The 21,148-nt window shown below is 36.1% G+C and overlaps 2 protein-coding genes across 2 annotated transcripts; one reads left to right on the forward strand and one right to left on the reverse strand.

The window, feature by feature from the left end:
- Nucleotides 1-13,434: 13,434 nt before the first annotated feature.
- On the reverse strand, nt 13,435-15,837 carry LOC135142184 (uncharacterized). The gene has a single exon (XM_064073855.1). The coding sequence runs from the start codon at nt 15,835-15,837 to the stop codon at nt 13,435-13,437; it is 2,403 nt and encodes an 800-aa protein (XP_063929925.1).
- Nucleotides 15,838-16,069: 232 nt separating this feature from the next.
- On the forward strand, nt 16,070-18,239 carry LOC135142185 (uncharacterized). Its single transcript, XM_064073856.1, has 2 exons — nt 16,070-16,265; nt 16,993-18,239. The coding sequence occupies exons 1-2, from the start codon at nt 16,070-16,072 to the stop codon at nt 18,237-18,239; spliced, it is 1,443 nt and encodes a 480-aa protein (XP_063929926.1).
- Nucleotides 18,240-21,148: the final 2,909 nt, after the last annotated feature.

Genomic DNA, 21,148 nt, shown 5'->3' on the forward strand with positions numbered 1-21,148 from the left:
CTTTGTTTCCATTAAATTTGTGATCTTTAAATATTTGCATTGATTCAAAACATAAACGTAAGCTTTTGTACTTGTTTGGTTTTCATATGTCTATGTGTCTTTGCTTTCATATTTTTAAGGTGTTTCATTTGAAATGTAATATGTCGTGAATATACGATAGGGGGTTTTTGGGGCTGAGGAGTGAATGTTCGCAGCTTATTTCCTCCTGAGAGGGGTGCCATTTTAGCCTCTCCAGAAAAAAAATGTCTATTATTTCTTGCGCTGTCGAATCACACGCAGTGTATGCTCACTTGTATGAAAGAACGTCTTCACGCCATGTTTAAAAAAAAAGGCACAACGTCAGTTTCCATATTGTTAGAGGATCACAGCCAAGGCCAAATTTTGAATTTTTCGCGGGCCTTTCAAACTTTTGCAAGATCAATTTAAGGCGGGAAGTTTAGGTTATCACAATATTTTTTGCAGATTTCGAATGTTGTTGAATATGCTTCATCCGATTCGGAAAATGAAAAAGCAACAAGCCAACCGGGGCTCCGAAACGTTTAAAAAAACTGACAGACGTTGGGAGTTAGATAGGGAATTTCAGCACTAAACGCTGCCTGAAGAAGCAATAAAAATGAAAGAAACCTGGAGTTTTTGCTATAAAAATGATCTTGTTGGTGGTGACGTAAATATCTACTATAGATGCAACAAAGTGAAAAGTAGAGGAGAAAAGTGCCAATTAGTATTTACTTGAATATTCCAACAAATAAAACGAATGTTTTGTGGTATCATTCAAGCTTCCGCCATAGCTGTGATAAAATACTTTCCACTGCCCGACCCAAACTCGGTGAAAATTTTAAAGAGGAGATTGAGGGACTATTTAATTAATTCTCGTCTTAAACCAAAAGACATTGGTTAAAAATTAGCTCTTTACATTACGACGCAAAAAATTGGGCCCAAATACCCTGAGCCTAGGAGAGTTTGAAAAGTTTCTTCTTGAAAATTCAAAGATACTCGAGGATGGAGCTCACGTACTTTCATTTTTTTGTATCGTCTAAAACTTCATTAAAGCAGGCAAAAGGTCTTACGCACATGCATGCGGATGCTACATAAAAACTTATCTGGCAAGGTTTTCCAGTGTTGGTTGTTGAAAGTATTGATCGTGGTAGACATTTTCATCCTTTTGGAATTGCAGTGTGCAGCAATGAGAAGACAGAAGACTTCGAATTCCTTTTTAATTCTGTAGGAGATGGACGTGCAAAAATTTTCGAAGAAGATTTATCGCCAACTACGTTGATTGCCGATGCATTAACCAGTATTCATCAGGGATTCAAAAGAGTTTTTGGACACAACTCAACTATTGTTATGTGCTGGACTGTTGTGAAGTTAACTCGTAAATTTTTCGTTTTCTTCAACTTGCATCATGGTTTCCATGTCGTCATCACTTTGTACGCGTCAGCTTGTTGCATCTCTGTTAGTAAAGGCGGCGTTCTTTGACCTGTATTTTATCCGTGTGGGTTTCGCCTACTGCTGTTTTAGTTTGGGTACGAATTCTAATGAAAGTAATTGCGATTGGCGGTTTTTATGGGGTATAGTTCTGCACATGTTGTTCGCACTGTCTGACAAGCGCAACGATATTTGATATTTCCGAATATGCGAATTTTGTTTTTACGTTTGGGGATTGGTGGTCGATTCTGATGGTCTGTTTGAATGGTACTATATGCAGGTTTGGATATGCGTGTTAAGTAAATAAGGTTTGCAATTTTTGCGAATTTTGTTTTTATGTTGGGACGATTTGTTTTTCTTCTTTTTATTGCGAATTTCTCGCGAACTGAATTTTTAACGGCCAGTAACACACCCTCGCTTTGTGAACCACCTTGACTCCTTCTCCCTGAGAGTGCGAACGGTAATAGTTTACATTCCATTGTTTGACCTGACTTTTATAGAAATGCAACTCAGAAACATTCTAGCAGCTTTCTCGGATAATATTTTATAATTTGTCGAAACATAAAACATAGCAACTTCGCATTTAAAATTTTCACATATAAGAGACTTAAATCACTTGAATTTGGTACTGAAAGTACATAAATATGTAATGGAAAATTAATTTTTCTTGGAAATCTAACGTTACTGTTAATCACACTGACAATCAAATCACTATGTTTAACACACTGTAAATTTTTACATAGGCAACAACGAAAGCTGTGCAACGTATTTTGGGTTGTCATCAACCAGGTCACATCCGCTCGCGGTGTCCAAACAACAGGGGAAGTACATAGTTCAAATGTAGAAGTTCTTTAAAGGAATATGGAGTATGTGAACACCAGGGCCAAGAAAAGCATAACCCATCACAATTTGTATCAGCACTTCAGATAGAATGGCGTCGAGAATATGGGAGACCCGAACTTACGACTCAGGCTGAGGAGAATCCAAACAAAGTTTGGCGTGAAGTGTTCGAGACAGAGGTCGTGTTGGTGGGCGTTCTTTCTCAGTTGTGCTCATCTCACATTTCACTTCACTCTCTCGTTGTAACGTCATGTATTAAACGTTACGTTTTGCATCGGTATTCTACTAAGTGTATTTTTATTTTAAAAGAGTTATATGTATTTATTTATTGTAAAAAAATAAAACTTTCATTATAATTATGGTCTTAACGAAACGATCAAGTCATGTAATGAAGCACATTGTAGAGAATTGACACACATGCTACAAAAAAACTACTGACTAAACAAAAAATGTACATATATAAATTCAATCCAAATGTCTAAAGTGTATGTGATTTTTAAATTCCAGGCATATTTAGATTTATATTGGCAATTTTCACATTCGTACCACTTAATTTTTTCTTCGTCTAGATGTTTTCTAGTTGCGTGTTTCTTTAGATAATATTTATATTTAGTTTCATAAGGACACACATTGCATTTGTACCATTTAACGTCTTCGTCGTTCAAGTGTCGCTTTGCAAGATTAGCTAAAACTTTTTTCCAAAGTTGACATTTTGGCAACCTAAAACCATGTTGTCACACTATGGTCGACTACTGGCACTCTTCTTACCCAAATCTCGTTAAAGAACAGTTAAAACTGAATTAAAAGTTAACGTGCAACTTTAACGCAACAAATTAAAACCGCTAACGAAAATTCTGACAGATAACCTAAAAATTCGATTACACGTTGAAAAGTGGACATGGAGGGACAAACATGGAACAACAAATAGGTAGGCTCACCACATATTCCACTCCCCACTCCAAGTTGCATTATGACGTTTTTCTCGTATTATTATCACGACGTCACGTCGTATTGTTTGCAGTCGTAAACGTTTTTCTGTGAAGATCTTCCTTATCTTCTAAATGCTTCTAAGTATCCAAAATTAACATTTTGTTTGCCTAGAACCGTCTTATTACGCTGGGGAAGCAACTGCAAATTTAGTTACCTAAACCTCTTTGGAGTACTCTTAAAACCAAAACCATCACAAACTCTTACCTACTCAAGAGCTCGTTAAAATGACGAACTATTTATATACACTATAACACAAAAACTGGAATTATAGCCATGCTGTTTTTGCAGATTTGCTGTGACGACACAACCTTTTGTCCTCGAATTTTACATCAAATACTCCAGAGTTTTCAATCCATAATACAGTGTTGCTGTTTTTTTAATTTTGGAAAATTCAACTATACCTATGTATGTGTTCTAATACTGTTTTTTATTTTTTGAAAGCGTTATATTTATTCAAAGTACATCATGGTTAAAAATTAAACATTAAATTAGTTTTTATTCATGAACTTAATAAAAGGATCGCCACAAAATATAATTATTAAGTGCTTACAAAAATGCTAAAAAAACACTAGCATAATATACAAAACTTAATAGTACTACATACAACTTGAATCCTATAAGTGTTTTTTTTGTGTCTATAAAAAGTTGATTCCCTTTTAATTTTGTAAAGACAACGTTTGCATTTTTACCATTTAACTTCAGTTCCATCCAAACGGTGGCGATTTATATGACGCTTTAAACTATGACTGCGTTTCGTCTTAAATGTCGACAAACCACATGACGTTTTAAAGTCGAAGCATGTTTAGTACAGTATGCACAATTTTCACATTGATACCACTTACTTTTTTCTTGGTCTAGATGTTTTACAGTTACATGTGCCTTTAAGTTTCCTTTATACTTGGTTTTGAAAAAACACTCACTGCATTCGTTCCATTTGACGTTTTCGACATTCAAGTGTAAGGAGTTTATGTGTCTAGTCAAATAAGGTTTAATTTTGGTATTGAATGAACATTGTTCGCACTTGTGCCACTTATCTTGTTCACTTAAGTGAATTAGCTTTATGTGCCTTCTTAAATTTGAACCATATTTACTCTTAAATGAACACATGTCGCACGCATACCGTTTGTTCGAATTGTGATTTCTCATGTGATAGTTTAAATAACGTTTGAATCTACATTTGTATGAACATTCGGCACAGTAGTACCAACGTATTTCTCCATTTTGCTTAAAATCGGAACTATACAGGACATTCTCTTTCGGAGAACTCACACTTTGAAAATCCTCTTGCGTTTCCGCGCATACTAAAGTATGCTGAAGCCACATTAACGAGAAATTTGTTTCGAAGTTGCATTTTTCGCAAAAGTAGTTTTTTATGCGGAAGTTCTCACTTGGTAAATCGTCTCTAGATCCTCTCTTAAGGACATGACATTGATTAAAGTGTTGTTTGAATAAAAACGTTAGTTGTGTTTTAAAATAGCAGTCTTTACAGGAATATACTTCAAGTTCAGCGTTTTCGCACGTAAATTTTGTCCGAGGTGAACGATATGGCCTCATGTGGTTCATCATAAGAAAAAACGATGGTGGCAAGTATGGGCAGAATTTAAAATTGTTTACTAAATTTGACACTTTGGCCACCTAAAACCATTTTATCACGCTGCGGTAAAATACTTGCACTGTTTTTACCCAAATCTCATTAGAAAACTATCAAAACCAGAAAGGATTAAAATTTTCTTCACACATGTGCAACTTGGATGCACCTAACCACAAAAATTGTAACTCACAATACATTCTGTGATTGTTTCAAATCATAACCTTATGATTTGAAACAATCACAGAATAGTACACATCGAGGGGCAGTCATGGAACAACATACAGGTGAGCTCATAGTGCGTTCCGTTCCCCACTCGAAGGTTTATTACGACGTTTTTGTCGTAATATCACCTCACATTGTTAAAGCTGGTTCAAAATCTCGTGGGGAGAGGAAGTGTTGGGCTTAGGCTACTATCTGACCCGAAACGATTGTTATTAGTTGCTTATTGCCTAGGTATATATCTCCCAGTTTTTTTCTTGTCATTCTATTTCGCCTGTATTTTTTTTTCGTTATTGGGGTCTGTTGGGTATTCTATTCTAGCGGGTACGAAAGCTTATTAAATTTTTTCTTGGTAACATTTTTGTAGACGTTTTTCGTCTTTGTAGAAATACAAAATAACTAAGGAAATGATACACAATCATCTACAGGGTGAACTGACTAATGGGTCAGGACCTTCCACCTCTAAACATATTTGCATTAATGAATTGAATCATCAGATCATCCACTTCTAGGGATATTCACCACGATGAGTGTCTGTGTATCTATGATTTTTAGGCGACGAATTTGTTGAAAATGTAGAAATAGGCAGTAAGTGAATGGGTATGTTTTCGCGTGTGATTACAAACCTCGGTTCTAATTATTTTACTTTTTTTTTCTTAACTTTATTTGTGAAAGTGAAAATTTCGCCACGAAATAAAAAAATAATGAAAAAGAACAGCTATTTGTAATCCTCCATAGTTTTATAGGTCGTCACTTTGATGAAAAAATTTAGTCTTTTGTTAAAGCACAATGCAGTAGTGCATGTTGTGATGGTTCACTACAGGATTAGTGGGGTAATAAATCATGTTGACAGGTGACGTTATCTTGACAGATGTCAATCAAGATAACGATCTTAATGGATTTTTGACGTGTGCTGTCAATCAAGATACCGATCTTAATGGATTTTGATTACTCATAATTTAATTTTTAATCGCGAACGTAATTAAATTAATTATATCATTATTAAATTTAATTATATCACTATTAATTTGATAGCGGATTTAAATAATTTAAATTTAAATATATATTTTTAATTGTGTATTGCGGGTTGCATGCATATGTACATAAAGACGATAATGTTTTAAGATTACGCAATTGAATCAATGATTAAAATACTAATTACATCATCATTAATTCATTCTGAATATAATACGATTTGATGTGGGTTAATATCTGAAGCGTTTTGATAATTCTTTGATCGATTGCATTATTAACTAAAAATTAGATCGTAATGACCATTAGCCCGTGCCAATAGCTCAATAATGATGACGCACTCTATGCAAGCGACTCATCATCTACAAGCACAGACTTGTTTCTGCATGTATTTTCTTGTTATACCCATTCTCCGAAGTCATTAATCACTAGCCCCACGGCAACATCTCATTATGATGTTTGTCCATTAGCTTTTTGTTATTAAAGACATACCGACGACGCACTTTTTGCAGACGAGTCATCATCTACAAGCACAGACTTGTTTCTGCATGTATTTTCTTGTTATACTCCTTGGATTTTGATTACTCATAATTTAATTTTTAATCGCGAACGTAATTGAATTAATTATACCATTATTAAAATTTAATTAGATCACTGTTAACTTGATATAGAATTTAAATAATTTAAATTTAAATAGATATTTTTATTACCGAACAGCCGGTTTACATAATAATAATAATTATATAAATATATACATACAGTTACACTATTATCACATTTCTACACCGCTGTCGCCGTCGTCTTCCTCATCCGATAGTGGATAATATCTCTCTCGCACGAAGTGGGTGTAGTTGAATCTAGAGCCCGTGAAGCCAAGCCGGTTACCTTGGCAAACAAATCTTCGGCTTGTCACAATTAGTACATTGCATCTAGCGCAATATACCTTCGCCAACGTATGTATGTGGCCTATCCACATTGGTCCTTTGTGGTTTTTAGCACAAAAGCGACATATAAATCTTTTTCAAAGATCGTTTCTAGACGGGGCCTTCCGCCTAATGGAAAATAATGTTATACACAGATCTAGAAAAAAAGAAAAAAAACTTATAAGAAATGAGAATAAATTACATTCTTAAAAACTTACTATTGGCCATATCATTCTCAGGAATATCACACACGGTACTACGAAGTTGAATCTTAGAATAGGAGCGTCTGTATCTTGTCAAGCTTAAAGTAAAACTAATTTTTCAGAGGGATGACAAAGGGAGGGATAGGGTAACGACAGGTACGAGTCCTACAATTTTGCCGAAAGCAGTGAGTATAGATGTTAAAGAGAGGCAACCTTACGGACAAGTGCGGGGCTAATGCTCCCTCTTACCCCTCACCTCACTTCATCCATAAACGTAGTAGTGGATAATGGCTCTCCCTCCTTTTTTCTTGTGAACTACGTCAACAGTAGTCGGGACGAACACCCTCATCAGCCTTGTGGGCTTGGGGCCAGTGCGATTACGTTAACGCAAAATAGCCCACCCCCCCAATAAACGGTGGACTAGTCAAAGAGGGGATTTCTGTCGGGCCTGGCAAGGCCAAACTCGGTACGGCTCGTGCGGGATGGGAATTCAGTGCAGGTACAGGCTGCAGTTCGTTTATTTTAAAATAGAATAACGGTTTTTCGTTGTACTTTGCTGTTAATTCCCGTTCTCATTTACTTAGCTGTTGTAGAAATTAAGTTTTCATTCATTGTATTTATCGGATAGGTGAAGATTAAATGCACTGATCGTCACCCGCTACTGATTAGCAGCGATTTACGCGTCCCTACCTATAATCGTGACGTAGCCCGACAGAAATCCGCTGTCTATCATGAGTAATAATAAAAATCGTTCCATAATGTGACGGATTATAAACAAATTTATCTTACAGTAGTAGGTTTTGACTACTTTATTCAACAATTTTATTTCTCACGTTTTCATTGAAAGAGTAAGAAATGGGATTAGCTTAACCTGCTGTGGGAAAATTTTGGGATACATTTTAAAACGTCGGTATTAGTTTAAAAGTATAATTTTAGCAGGAACTACATACATATTTAAATCATAAAGTATATTATACATGGGAAAAACATTTCGCTAAAAAAATAAAAATAATTGTTTACAGTTTAAGAACAATGCAGGTGTGTATACGTTTAACAGATGCTACAAAATATACTATACCAGTGAGTATAGATGTTAATACATAGTCACTGACTATACTAAACTAAACATTATCCAATATAAAAAAAAATAACTTTCAATTTTCACAACAAATAAGAATGTGCTTACGAATAACATCTATTTTTTACTGGTATAAAAGGAGAAAAACAGTACAATGTATTCAGATTTTCCATAAAATTCAATTATTATATAGGGGTCATACGTATAAAATAAGTATTATAAAATAAAAAGAAATGGTCGAATTTTATTTCGACAGAACTCCCAGTTAGTTTGTAGCATATATTTTCTTATTCAAAATAGTTGTAGTTGTACACTTACCTAACAATTTTAAGTTTCCAGAGTTGATAATCCACTGTTCACATCTATCCGTATCTTTTATGGGAAATGAAAAAAAACGAAAATTGCTTCGTTTCCTTGAAATATTGCAACCGAAATAATTGCAACGCGTATACGACATGATTTTAACAATTTAACGCTGCGAAACTTCGGAAGAAAATGATGAGAAAAGAAAGACGTTATTGCCCCACTTATTGAAATTTGAAAAATGAAATCTCAAAACCCGGTTTTTAATATGTACGTACCGACCTACCATAACATTACTACGACAGGGGTTGTACCGATTTGTCAGTACAATTCCAAAGTACCTGTGGGTACAGGTATAAGGAGAATTTGTTAATCCTATTAAGTTTATTACTAGGAAAGGGTGGCGGGGAAGACACAAAATAATGCTGTTTACAAAGATATTGCTGGCACATCTTCAAGAAAGACATTGCCGACAAATTTTCAAAAGAAGATTTTACCCACAAATTTCCAAGAAAGGTATTCATTCATAAAACTGCAAAACAGCAGTTCTCAAAATTGTGTTTTGTTATGTGTACAGTACCGTTACGATCCTTTAAATTATAGATTCTAGTTTCAGTTAATTTATTAATTTTAATGAAACCCTGATTTCTATTAAAATATTTTAATAAAAACATACAATTAGACCAAGACGTAACGGTGTACGTATTTTAAGTATTGCTCAAACTTTATATTGCTATAGACCAATTTAAAAATGAAAAAAATGACTGGATACGTTATGTTATTTTTTAACACTTATCAAAAATTGTAATCGCTAATTCCACCTAGAAGTTTTAATATTTTGTCTGATAATTAGACAGCGGATTTCTGTCTACGTCACGATTATAGGTAGGGACGCGTAAATCGCTGCTAATCAGTAGCGGGTGATGATCACTGCATTTAATCTTCACTTATCCTATAAATACAATGAATGAAAACTTTATTCCTAAAACAGCTAAGTAAATGAGAACGGGAATTAACAGCAAAGTACAACGAAGCACGGATATTCTATTTTGTACCTGCACTGAATTCCCATCCCGCACGAGCCGTACCGAGTTTGGCCTTGCCAGGCCGGACAGAAATCCGCTCTTTGCTGATAATAATGCGGTAATGGAATACTTAAATGGAAATGATTGGCGAAATGTGTTTGTCGAATTTTATGCAGACCATATGCATTTAAAAAACCCCTTCACAGTTAAAACGCCGTGTTAAGTTAAACATTTGCGAAGCAAGTAGATATGCAGATTGTATTGTTTAAAGTTGTGTTATATATGTTAACAATTACATTTTTAATTCGTCAATTAATAATAAAGTTATACTAGTTTGAAACTTATGGAGAGATTTTGTTCCCACATCCTTATTTGATTCGAGTCGCAAAGTGTCGGTAATTTTCCGCGCCGTCCGACTCGTTAAATTTCAAACTAAAACGGCTGCAACAGTGATTCTCTTACAGTAGTTGTGCTGTACGAGTTCAGACAACAACCCGTGAAATGGTATTAGTAACAACCATTGAAGGTTAGAGGGCTTTTGTCGCTTTTTGTGGCGCCCTCTAACCGCGAATATTCTTTCAGTGGTACGCATAGGGATACGGGGTTGCCGGTCTTTTAAATACATAGTCACTGCTGAAAGTTAAATTTTCTTTGTGAGTAACATTGGGTGCCACTATGCTAATACCTTCTCGCAGGTAATCACACAGAGAATGTTAAGTCCTCTAAGGTCTTGCAGAGACAATTACTTATGCACTTAAAGAAGTAGATGATATAAAGTTAAGATAAGTTTTCTGCCTATTCTAATAAAGAAGGCGCCAATATTGCATTACCCCTTTTAAATGTCTGAGACGTCGGTGAGTACCTTTTTCCAGATGATTTAACTAAGCCGACAATGTACATTGTTCCGTACATTTAAATATTTTTGAAGAAATAACTTTACATAGAAATGTTTCACTACCCAACCACTTAGTCAGATCCCCAAATGATGGCACAGTGACTGTAAGTCCTGTCGCGACTTGCAAAGACGGAAATATTTGATGTCAAGCAATGATAAGACAACCTTTCAGTCTAGAGTAATTGAAAATAGGCGCCGGAGTGCATTACCGCAAATCTGCGATGGGCAAGTCGACGTTTTTGGCATCTTCATTTTTTCAGACGATTTAACTAATTCGCCAGTTATTTCGGATACAGATTTCCGTGTATTGTGTCATGGGTAAACGGCGCATGTACCATTTAGCTCTCGATAAATGCCAATAGGGTTTATCTGATTCCTACCACTTTTTTACCCCACCCTCATTGGTTTTTTCTATATATTACCTTGTTTGCCTATTGTAGAATTATATTTTTTTAGTTTTGACAAAATTGTGTCTGCCGCTACGGTTTGTGATAGTGAACGTTAATTTGTGATAGTTGTGATTGTGTCAACGCAAAATGAATACAGGATTTGAAGAATTTTTGCAAACCCTGCAGATTGTTCAAATATTTACGATGTTCGCGAGTGATTTTTTTGAAAATTTGAAAATTCTGCGAACTGTGAGGGATCATATAAATAATCGAATTATATATAAGGATGCGGTTTTGAACAACAACGATCGAAAGTCATATGGTCTTTTGTTAGGAAGAATAAGACAATTGGTAAGTTGATAATAGCTGATATCCTAAATTAATTAATTAATGGATTTAAAAAAAAATTCTAAATAATATTATTATTTTTTAACAGAAATTTTCGAAGCCAAGAAGGACGGGTGCATCAATAATGTCGAGATTCAACAGAAGAATAACTTGGAAAACCAATTTCGCTCATTTATAGAACATGAATCTCGCATTGCTAGTGCCCATCAATCTTCATCTGATGCTATTTGGTCCAGCGATAAGGCTGTCGTGAATGCAACTTTTTCGAACAATAGCACCAGTAATAATAACTCATACAAAATGCAATCAACTGATGTCGATGAAGAAGAAGCTAGCGTAGTAAATGTATCGACATCGACATGGTCAAAAGGTATGTTGAAAATGAACATTTATTCATAACAGCTAATAATACGGAAGGTGACGAAAGTGAAACATCAGATGTTCAAAGAGGTGCATAGGAAAGAAGCGATACAGGTAATAGAATATAATAATATTAATAAATAAGTGATCATTAATAATAATAATAATTATTTCGCAGTAAACGGAGATCACAAATATTTCAATGAAAAAGGCGAGTGTGAGGCGTTCATAAGTAAATTTGGGCTAACGGCAAGACGGATGGAATTTTCGTTTAAAGATGTGAACGATGACGAGATACCACAAAATTGGTTGAAGGTATTTTATACAAAAAAAAAAATAAATAAATAAATATTAAAATTTACGTTTGTTTCAGAAAGCGTTTCAAGAGTTACTTGATTACGTTACCCGTGGATTTCAACCCACCAGCATGATTGGAGTGGTGATCGAAAATGAAGAATTTCCGGACAAACCTGCCGGAATTTCTTTTCGAAGACTATCACAGCTGAACGCGGACGTGGTGATGGACATCATTAGCGCTATCATTCAAAGCAACGCTAGCTTTTTCGCTAACGATAAGATGACTATCCGCATAGATGTGATTGATATGCCACTAGGTAGAGGATTTTCCGCACTAGATGGTAAGTGCGTGAATTTTAAAGAATTTTGTATCGCCAAAAACAGCATTTTTGTTGTGGATGTGAACAATTCTTGCCTAGCGGCATCTCTAATTGTTGCTATTGAGTATACGGCTAACGGTTGCAATAGGAAGGTGCTACAGAAATTTAAAACAAAAAAGGGTAAAATAGATTTGTTAAATCTAGCTCAGGCACTTTGTCAAAGAGTAAATGTCGATATAACACATGGTGGCGGACACGCTGAAATTCAGTGGTTTCAAAACTACTTTAAAGAAGATTATATAATAGTTGTTTATAATAAACGCGACAGAACGTCGGTTTATTTTAAAGGGGATTATAATATCAACAAGCCGAGGATTAACCTTTTATTGGAAGATCAACATTATAATGTAATTTTAAGTTTGACTGGTGCATTCGCAACGCGATTTTTCTGCGAATATTGTCTGACGAAGTATTCGCAACAAGAACGCCATAAAAATTGTCCGTTTAAATGCCCATGTTGCCTAACGTCTCCTTCATGTAACGACGACCCAAATGTAATAAGTTGTAATATGTGTAACAGGTTTTTTAAAGGGGAGATTTGTTTAAATAAACATTAAAAAACCAAGACTTGCGATCGTATAAAGCGTTGTAGTACTTGTCATGCGGAGATTACACCAAAAAACAAAAAAAAGAGTACTCACAAGTACTGAGGAATAGTCTTATGTACACTTACAACACTAAACAAATTCAACATCTGATGTCGGATGTTTGTGGAAAGTATTGTATATTGTTCCTTTTAAATTACGCCCTTGGTAATAATGTAGATCAATTTATAAATATGTTTAGCAGTAGTTACAAAAAAAAACGATGTTATTTGTGCAAAACTTTTAAACAGTATTTTAAATAAATTTTAGCCTTTCTCTAAAATTGTCTTTGATTTTATGCATCACACACACACCAAACACAAAGAAAACACGGGTTACGTGAGGCGCGGCGAGGAGGGCGGGCGGCGGGGCGCGGGTGCGGGCGCGGTCGGGGCGCGGACGGCGGGGGGCGCGGACGGCGGCGAAAAAAAAAAGTGTATGAATGAAAAACAATATTTATTTCACAATTTTTAGTAAATACATCAATTCGCAAATAACTACGTACAAATAAACATTCAAACTTAAATTTAACGGTACAAAAAAAGAAAAATGTATACACATATAATTAAAAAACATTATTCCAGGGATGTACATATTATTATTTCTAAAATACTAAAGCGCTCCTTTGTGCCCGTACGGGAGCGTATCGTATGAATTGCTTAACCTACGACGTTTAGTATAGTTTACTCTATACTTTTTTGTTGCGTCTTTCGTTAATATATTAAAAAAATTATCTTTAAAAATTTGTTTATCGATTACTTCGACCACGTTTGGAGCCTCTTTATCCAGAATCATCGATTTTAATACGTTAAAATTAACTTTTTGATTATTGGAGTAGTGTAGAGTTATACCCTTCACCTTACATACTGGCTCAATTATCCCTTTGTTAGCATTCAAGAATTCATAGGCGTAATTTTTAGGTCCGCCGCTCACAAATTCCGTAATGTAACTACCTCTACCATAATCAGCTAATTCGTCGGTTAGCTGGCCTAAAAAGTCGCCGGTATCAGGTACCCATTCGCCTGGTTTGGCAGTGAAGGAAACACTGTCAGTGTCGTAATATAATACTCGTCGTCCCAACTTTTCCAAAAAATGATAAAGAACTAAACGTGCCGAAGCAGTAGTATAACTAGCGATAGCTACATTAGTGGTGCTAGAAGCCAATATATCCTCCTCCACGCGCTCCCAATTTACTAGGAGTACTTCAGGATTGATAACGGTTAAGTTATTGACGCAACGACCGGGTGATGCAAACATTTCGAACAGCTTGTAAGGCTGATCAATGATAGCAGTCTGCTGCAGATTTTGTCTCTGCCTGAATTTGCCCCAAAATGAATTGAGCATTAATTTGGCCAAGAAACGTAACCCTGGATTCTTGCATATTTTGTTTTTTTCTAATTTAACCCCCTCACGATCGTAATACTCGCGAATGTAGTTGTCTTTCTCGTGTTCTGTATTACACCATGTAGGCCACCCGCTACACTCTTGCTTTATTTTTAAAAACGTGTTTGCGTACTCCGAAAACAACCCACCTGTTTTAGTTTCTGGGTCGTATTTTACGGTGTCGTATTCCCAGATTTCAAAAATTTCGATAATTCTGTAATTTAACTTCAAAGCCTTACGTAACTCGTCTGCAACGAAAGTACCCGTAAACTGACGCTGTCCGTCGTTGTGCGGGCAATCTTGTTCATACAAGGTTTCAACACACGTTTTGCAAAGAGGAAAAGTTAATTTACCATTACATTTGTACGGCAGAACAGGGTGATACAACGAAACAGGTGGTAAAACAATACATTTAATGAAACCATGGACTTTGTTTAGATCGACTTTTACGCAATCTGGATGGCCGACATGAATGGCTGTAGGATGACCGACAGGGTACCGACCGTACTTGTTTACGTACGGGTACAACGAGCAAACATCGAAATACAGTATTCTCTCACCTGGTTGACATTTGTAATATAACTGTGACGCGTTCGTACGACCACCGTAAAAACTGTCGCGCGGATTGAGGGGTGTGTTTTTTGAAAATAAATGATTATCTACAAACTGCTTTAGTTCCCGGTTTTCCGTTATTTGTTTACGAAAATCACACTCCCATAATACATTCAAATTATAGCCGTTATTTTTGATGCGTTCGTTTTTAAATATAGTTCGTTCATACCGCGTAACCATCAGCTCATTTCTGTCGGCCAATTCAGAATCAAAATCGGGAAAGCATCTAGGGCACCCATGCCAGAAGCATCCGGAAAATTCAAAAACGGTGTTTGTTTCGCTGCAAAATCCGTCGACCACGATATTTTCTCGCAAACGAACCTCTGGACCATTTCCAGCGTGCTTACTTCGGCATTGCAATGTATACTCTTGCCATAGTAGCCAAGCTACGGCTATCTTACTATGCCGATCCCTACCTCTATAACCCCCTGTAGGTATAATACCTATTGTGTTGGGTTTTAAAAAGTTTCTCCTAAATACGAGATTAAATGATGACGCAATAGTTATACACTCTAACAAAGGGTCTACATTGCAGCTCTCCGTAAAACATTCGCGAAATTTCAAGCATCCTCTCCTCAAAATATCAACATCGGATACACAATATTTTATTATCTCATTTTTCATGGTGAATACATAATTATCGGCAACTTGCCGACGATGCCACTCCATGAAATCTCTGCGTTCGTTCTTTTTCATGACATCACAACCGTAATACTCGACTGATGGTATGTCTCCGGTGTAATTTTGATTTTCTAACGTGTTGAAATAATGAGGAAAGTATCCTTTACCACCTTCTAATTTAAAAGTTTTAGGAAATGACGCCAGTGCTAGCTGAATAAAATTCAAACTGTCTATGAACCGTATCGAACCACCGCATGTTATCGATAATATTTTCATACCTTGCTTTATAACTTTTGGCTGCCAACGTGATATATTCGAAAAAATGTGTTGTAGTATAAAAGCTCCGTCGAAATTTTTCATGTTGTGTGCAATGGCTGTCACAGCGAAAATCTTTGACATTTTGGCAATGTGTTCCATGAGCTGTGATACAGGCTCATTATTAAAAATGTATTGGCGTTGACCACATACACCACAATTTTCGCTCATATCATCGTTCGACAAGCACTTTTTACATATTTGCTGCGTTACACATAGATTTGGTTCATGCAGAAACAATTTTTCACCAATTTTTTTCTCTTGTCTCGTTTCAAAATCAAAAAAAAATTAAAAGAAAATTATTATTTCTACCAAAATGTGCTTCATTGTTGTTACGCGTAACTTTGCAAGGGTGCATGTAGCAATCGTGCCTAATATCCTTATCCTCTTTGCATGTGTTACAATAGTTATTTACATTATAAATGCGGTAGGTTACATTTTACAACGCGAAGATTTAATATTGAAACACGAGGCAAAGCCGAGTGTTTTAATAAATCTGAGCATTGTAAAATGTAACCTACCGCATGTATAATGTATGCAACTTTTTGGCCGATAACTTAGTGGTGCTTGTTTTCGTCAATTTTTGCATTTTTTTAAATTGTGTGGAATTTGTAAGTAGGCTTTCCCTGCGTCAAACGTCAAATAAAATTATAATCGTGACAGATAGTTCGATATGACTGCTGCTTATGCCAACAGATGGCGCTCTCCAAAACCAATTAAAAAATCAATTGCTATTATTTTAAAACATTTAACAGATGCATTTATGCGGTATCTTATTTTGGTGAACACAGGCTTTGTTAATGATGACATGTCAATTTTTTTAAGGGTTTTAAAACTCTGAAAATTTCTGTGTTTATTACCGCACTTAATTTGGTAAATTACAGTTCAATGTGTAAAACTCAAAATACCACGGCTATCTACGATACGTAAATGTCAGTTTTACAGTTGTCGAGGCCAAAAAATTTTTTTCCACACTTGTGAGTACTCTTTTTTTTGTTTTTTGGTGTAATCTCCGCATGACAAGTACTACAACGCTTTATACGATCGCAAGTCTTGGTTTTTTTATGTTTATTTAAACAAATCTCCCCTTTAAAAAACCTGTTACACATATTACAACTTATTACATTTGGGTCGTCGTTACATGAAGGAGACGTTAGGCAACATGGGCATTTAAACGGACAATTTTTATGGCGTTCTTGTTGCGAATACTTCGTCAGACAATAGTCGGTCATCCTACAGCCATTCATGTCGGCCATCCAGATTGCGTAAAAGTCGATCTAAACAAAGTCCATGGTTTCATTAAATGTATTGTTTTACCACCTGTTTCGTTGCATCACCCTGTTCTGCCGTACAAATGTAATGGTAAATTAACTTTTCCTCTTTGCAAAACGTGTGTTGAAACCTTGTATGAACAAGATTGCCCGCACAACGACGGACAGCGTCAGTTTACGGGTACTTTCGTTGCAAACGAGTTGCGTAAGGCTTTGGAGTTAAAGTACAGAATTATCGAAATTTTTGAAATCTGGGAATACGACACCGTAAAATACGACCCAGAAACTAAAAGAGGTGGGTTGTTTTCGGAGTACGTAAACACGTTTTTAAAAATAAAGCAAGAGTGTAGCGGGTGGCCTACATGGTGTAATACAGAACACGAGAAAGACAACTACATTCGCGAGTATTACGATCGTGAGGGGGTTAAATTAGAAAAAAACAAAATATGCAAGAATCCAGGGTTACGTTTCTTGGCCAAATTAATGCTCAATTCATTTTGGGGCAAATTCGGGCAGAGACAAAATCTGCAGCAGACTGCTATCATTGATCAGCCTTACAAGCTGTTCGAAATGTTTGCATCACCCGGTCGTTGCGTCAATAACTTAACCGTTATCAACCCTGAAGTACTCCTAGTAAATTGGGAGCGCGTGGAGGAGGATATATTGGCTTCTAGCACCACTAATGTAGCTATCGCTAGTTATACTACTGCTTCGGCACGTTTAGTTCTTTATCATTTTTTGGAAAAGTTGGGACGACGAGTATTATCTTACGACACTGACAGTGTTTTCTTCACTGCCAAACCAGGCGAATGGGTACCTGATACCGGCGACTTTTTAGGCCAGCTAACCGACGAATTAGCTGATTATGGTCCAGGTAGTTACATTACCGAATTTGTGAGCGGCGGACCTAAAAATTACGCCTATGAATTCTTGAATGCTAACAAAGGGATAATTGAGCCAGTATGTAAGGTGAAGGGTATAACTCTACACTACTCCAATAATCAAAAAGTTAATTTTAACGTATTAAAATCGATGATTCTGGATAAAGAGGCTCCAAACGTGGTCGAAGTAATCGATAAACAAATTTTTAAAGATAATTTTTTTAATATATTAACGAAAGACGCAACAAAAAAGTATAGAGTAAACTATACTAAACGTCGTAGGTTAAGCAATTCATACGATACGCTCCCGTACGGGTACAAAGGAGCGCTTTAGTATTTTAGAAATAATAATATGTACATCCCTGGAATAATGTTTTTTAATTATATGTGTATACATTTTTCTTTTTTTGTACCGTTAAATTTAAGTTTGAATGTTTATTTGTACGTAGTTATTTGCGAAATGATGTATTTACTAAAAATTGTGAAATAAATATTGTTTTTCATTCATACACTTTTTTTTTCGCCGCCGTCTGCGCCCCCCGCCGTCCGCGCCCCCCGCCGTCCCCGCCCCGACCGCGCCCGCGCTCGCCGTCCGCGCCCCGCCGCCCGCCCTCCTCGCCGCGCCTCACGCAACCCGTGTTTTCTTTGTGTTTGGTGTATGTGATCCATAAAATCAAAGACAATTTTAGAGAAAGGCTAAAATTTATTTAAAATACTGTTTAAAAAGTTTTGCACAAATAACATCGTTTTTTTTTGTAACTACTGCTAAACATATTTATAAATTGATCTACATTATTACCAAGGGCGTAATTTAAAAGGAACAATATACAATACTTTCCACAAACATCCGACATCAGATGTTGAATTTGTTTAGTGTTGTAAGTGTACATAAGACTATTCCTCAGTATAAAATTTAAAATAGTCCCCTTAGGATTCCGTCCAAACGAATCAAAAAAATATGAATATCCGTATTTATCTATATAAATACCCACCCAGTGACTGCCTGGCATGAAGTCGGGATCTTCGTTCACAACGATGAATGATGGTTTGCTAACATAAAATGGAAGCGTATTGCTAGCAGAAACAAGAACATGACACCTCTTCAACTTCTGCATCTTCGACAGACAAGACTTGATTTGCATAGTATTCATTGTATATTTCTTTTAGGGTTTGTACGTTTTGTACAGCACAGTTAAAGTTGGTTAAATCACGATGATAGTCACAAACTTTTGGTTCGGGTAACTTTTTCACCGTTGGTATACAGTCAAGTTCGTCCTCTATGTTTACGATAACATTCTTCGGTAACAGTTTAGAAATATACCGTTTTTTCTCTAATCCTTTTACATAAACACAACAATCTATCTCCGACAATTTTGTTAAAATATTAGGTATTTCTTCATATGCGACGCCACCCGCACACCATGAAATACCGTGGCAGTGTTTTGTTACCCAATCTGCTTGCTTCTGATAACTATGCGGTAAAGTTGAAATGTCTTCGGGTGGTTTAAACAGGTAATGTTCTGGTTCTGATTTACGAAAATCAAGAATTGCCAATTCTTTAATGAAGAAACTCTTTCTTTCAATTTAATTTAATCAAGAAACAACACACACATTTTTCGATGCTAACAGGTCAACAGCTACACAACAAATAACCATACAGTCCTTCGACGGCACATTTTAACTTCCGTAGTCGATTATGATGTTACGCTTTTTGTCAATTTCTATAACGCTATCAAACTCGCCGTACACTAAACAGTTGATTGTCTCCGTTAAAGCAGTATTAAATCGTACTTCTAAACGTAAGCTACCGGTTTTAATCAGATTCCAATGTAAAGGTGACGCTCCAGATAGATCGGGTGTTAGGTCGTACACAGTGATACAGTAACCGTTGGGGTAGTCTTCTCTGCGAAGTCCGTTGCCCTCGTTCATAAAATGAATTCCGGTACCAGAAAATAACGTATGATACATGTTGATAAATTTCTTGCTATGTCCATTAAAGGTGGGTTGTAAAGGTTTGCTGGGTATTTGCTAACCGTCAACACATAACGATAAATAATGCATATCAAAATGTTGAAAGTTAAAGGGGTTTAGTGTAAAGTCCCCATTAAAAGCTCTATTGGAAACGAACGCTACAGTACATCGTTTAGGTAACTGCCCCAAGTAAATGTTGTCAAATGTTTTACTTTGGACCCCTTGCGGTATTGTTAAAACTTTTATTTCGGTTCTCGTTATAGGGTATTTGGCAGTTGTCATCTCCAAAGCTCTGGCATGAGCTAACATGACAGTTGGATTTATTTTATTACGTCTTACCAACAGTGTTGCATCCACAATATTCACTTTACCCGTAGTACCATCAGCTCCAATCAAAGCAAAACTGTTCCGAGACCTTACAAACTTTACACGTAGCTCGACACCGTTGATCAGAAATTTTTCTTGATTAAATATATCACAATTTAAGTGACCAATTAAATCAATTTGCTGACTTTTCTTTGTGAAATGATTCCTAGCTTTAAAGCCGATATTTTTTGTTCCATCGGCCGTGTCCATATCTCCTGGTGTATCGATGTACCATAATCCGCATGTTAAATGTGATTTTTTGGCTGCTGGTCCGTAATTTAGAAGTGTTTCTAAGTAACATTTATACGCATATGTATTGTTAGGCGGCGAAATTAGTTTTTGATTTAGGTAAACATCGACTTGACTAAACATAGAGTGTAAAATATTATTTACGGGCGCAATGTTAACGTCGTCGGGTAGGTTTGTACCATCCTCTTTAGTTATTTTCACAGTAACCGATAACCAATGTTTGGGATAAATCAGTATATTCATCGCCGCTGCTGATCATAAATTCTAAAGGTGCATCGTCTGAAATACTTGACAATGTTTTGTACTCGATCCATTGCCCACTCTCGATACTGGTTTGTGTTGAAGGTAAAGCAAATAAATCCAATTCTGTTTTAATGCACCCACAACTTCGCGGATGTAGAAAAGCCATTGCTCGTAATATTAAAAAAAATTAATCAATCAAAAATATCAGACGATCGCGACGACTTCTTTACTCTGCGGACTGGCAATCGCATCTGACGTGATTGTTTGCGGCGACGTCTTTTTGTAACACCTGAACCGACGAGATCGTCGATTTTTGTTTCTGCTTTGCGTTTCAAATTACCCACACTCTCTGATACACGTGAATTGAATGCCTCTTTCGGTGGTACGTTGTTTACAACGTCGTTGATGAAGTAA

Source organism: Zophobas morio, unplaced genomic scaffold, assembly GCF_036711695.1.
Source record: "Zophobas morio isolate AGI-343-1 ecotype UQ-CSIRO unplaced genomic scaffold, CSIRO_AGI_Zmor_V1 ptg000046l, whole genome shotgun sequence".
NCBI classification, from domain to species: domain Eukaryota; kingdom Metazoa; phylum Arthropoda; class Insecta; order Coleoptera; family Tenebrionidae; genus Zophobas; species Zophobas morio.

Excerpts from the sequence above, each read along its gene's own strand:
- LOC135142185 (XM_064073856.1), top strand. The coding sequence starts at position 16,070 with ATGTGCTTCATTGTTGTTACGCGTAACTTTGCAAGGGTGCATGTAGCA. Across the intron at positions 16,266-16,992 it reads AAATCTGAGCATTGTAAAAT|CCATTCATGTCGGCCATCCA; the intron begins GTAACCTACCGC and ends GTCATCCTACAG.
- LOC135142184 (XM_064073855.1), bottom strand. The coding sequence starts at position 15,837 with ATGTCAAAGATTTTCGCTGTGACAGCCATTGCACACAACATGAAAAAT.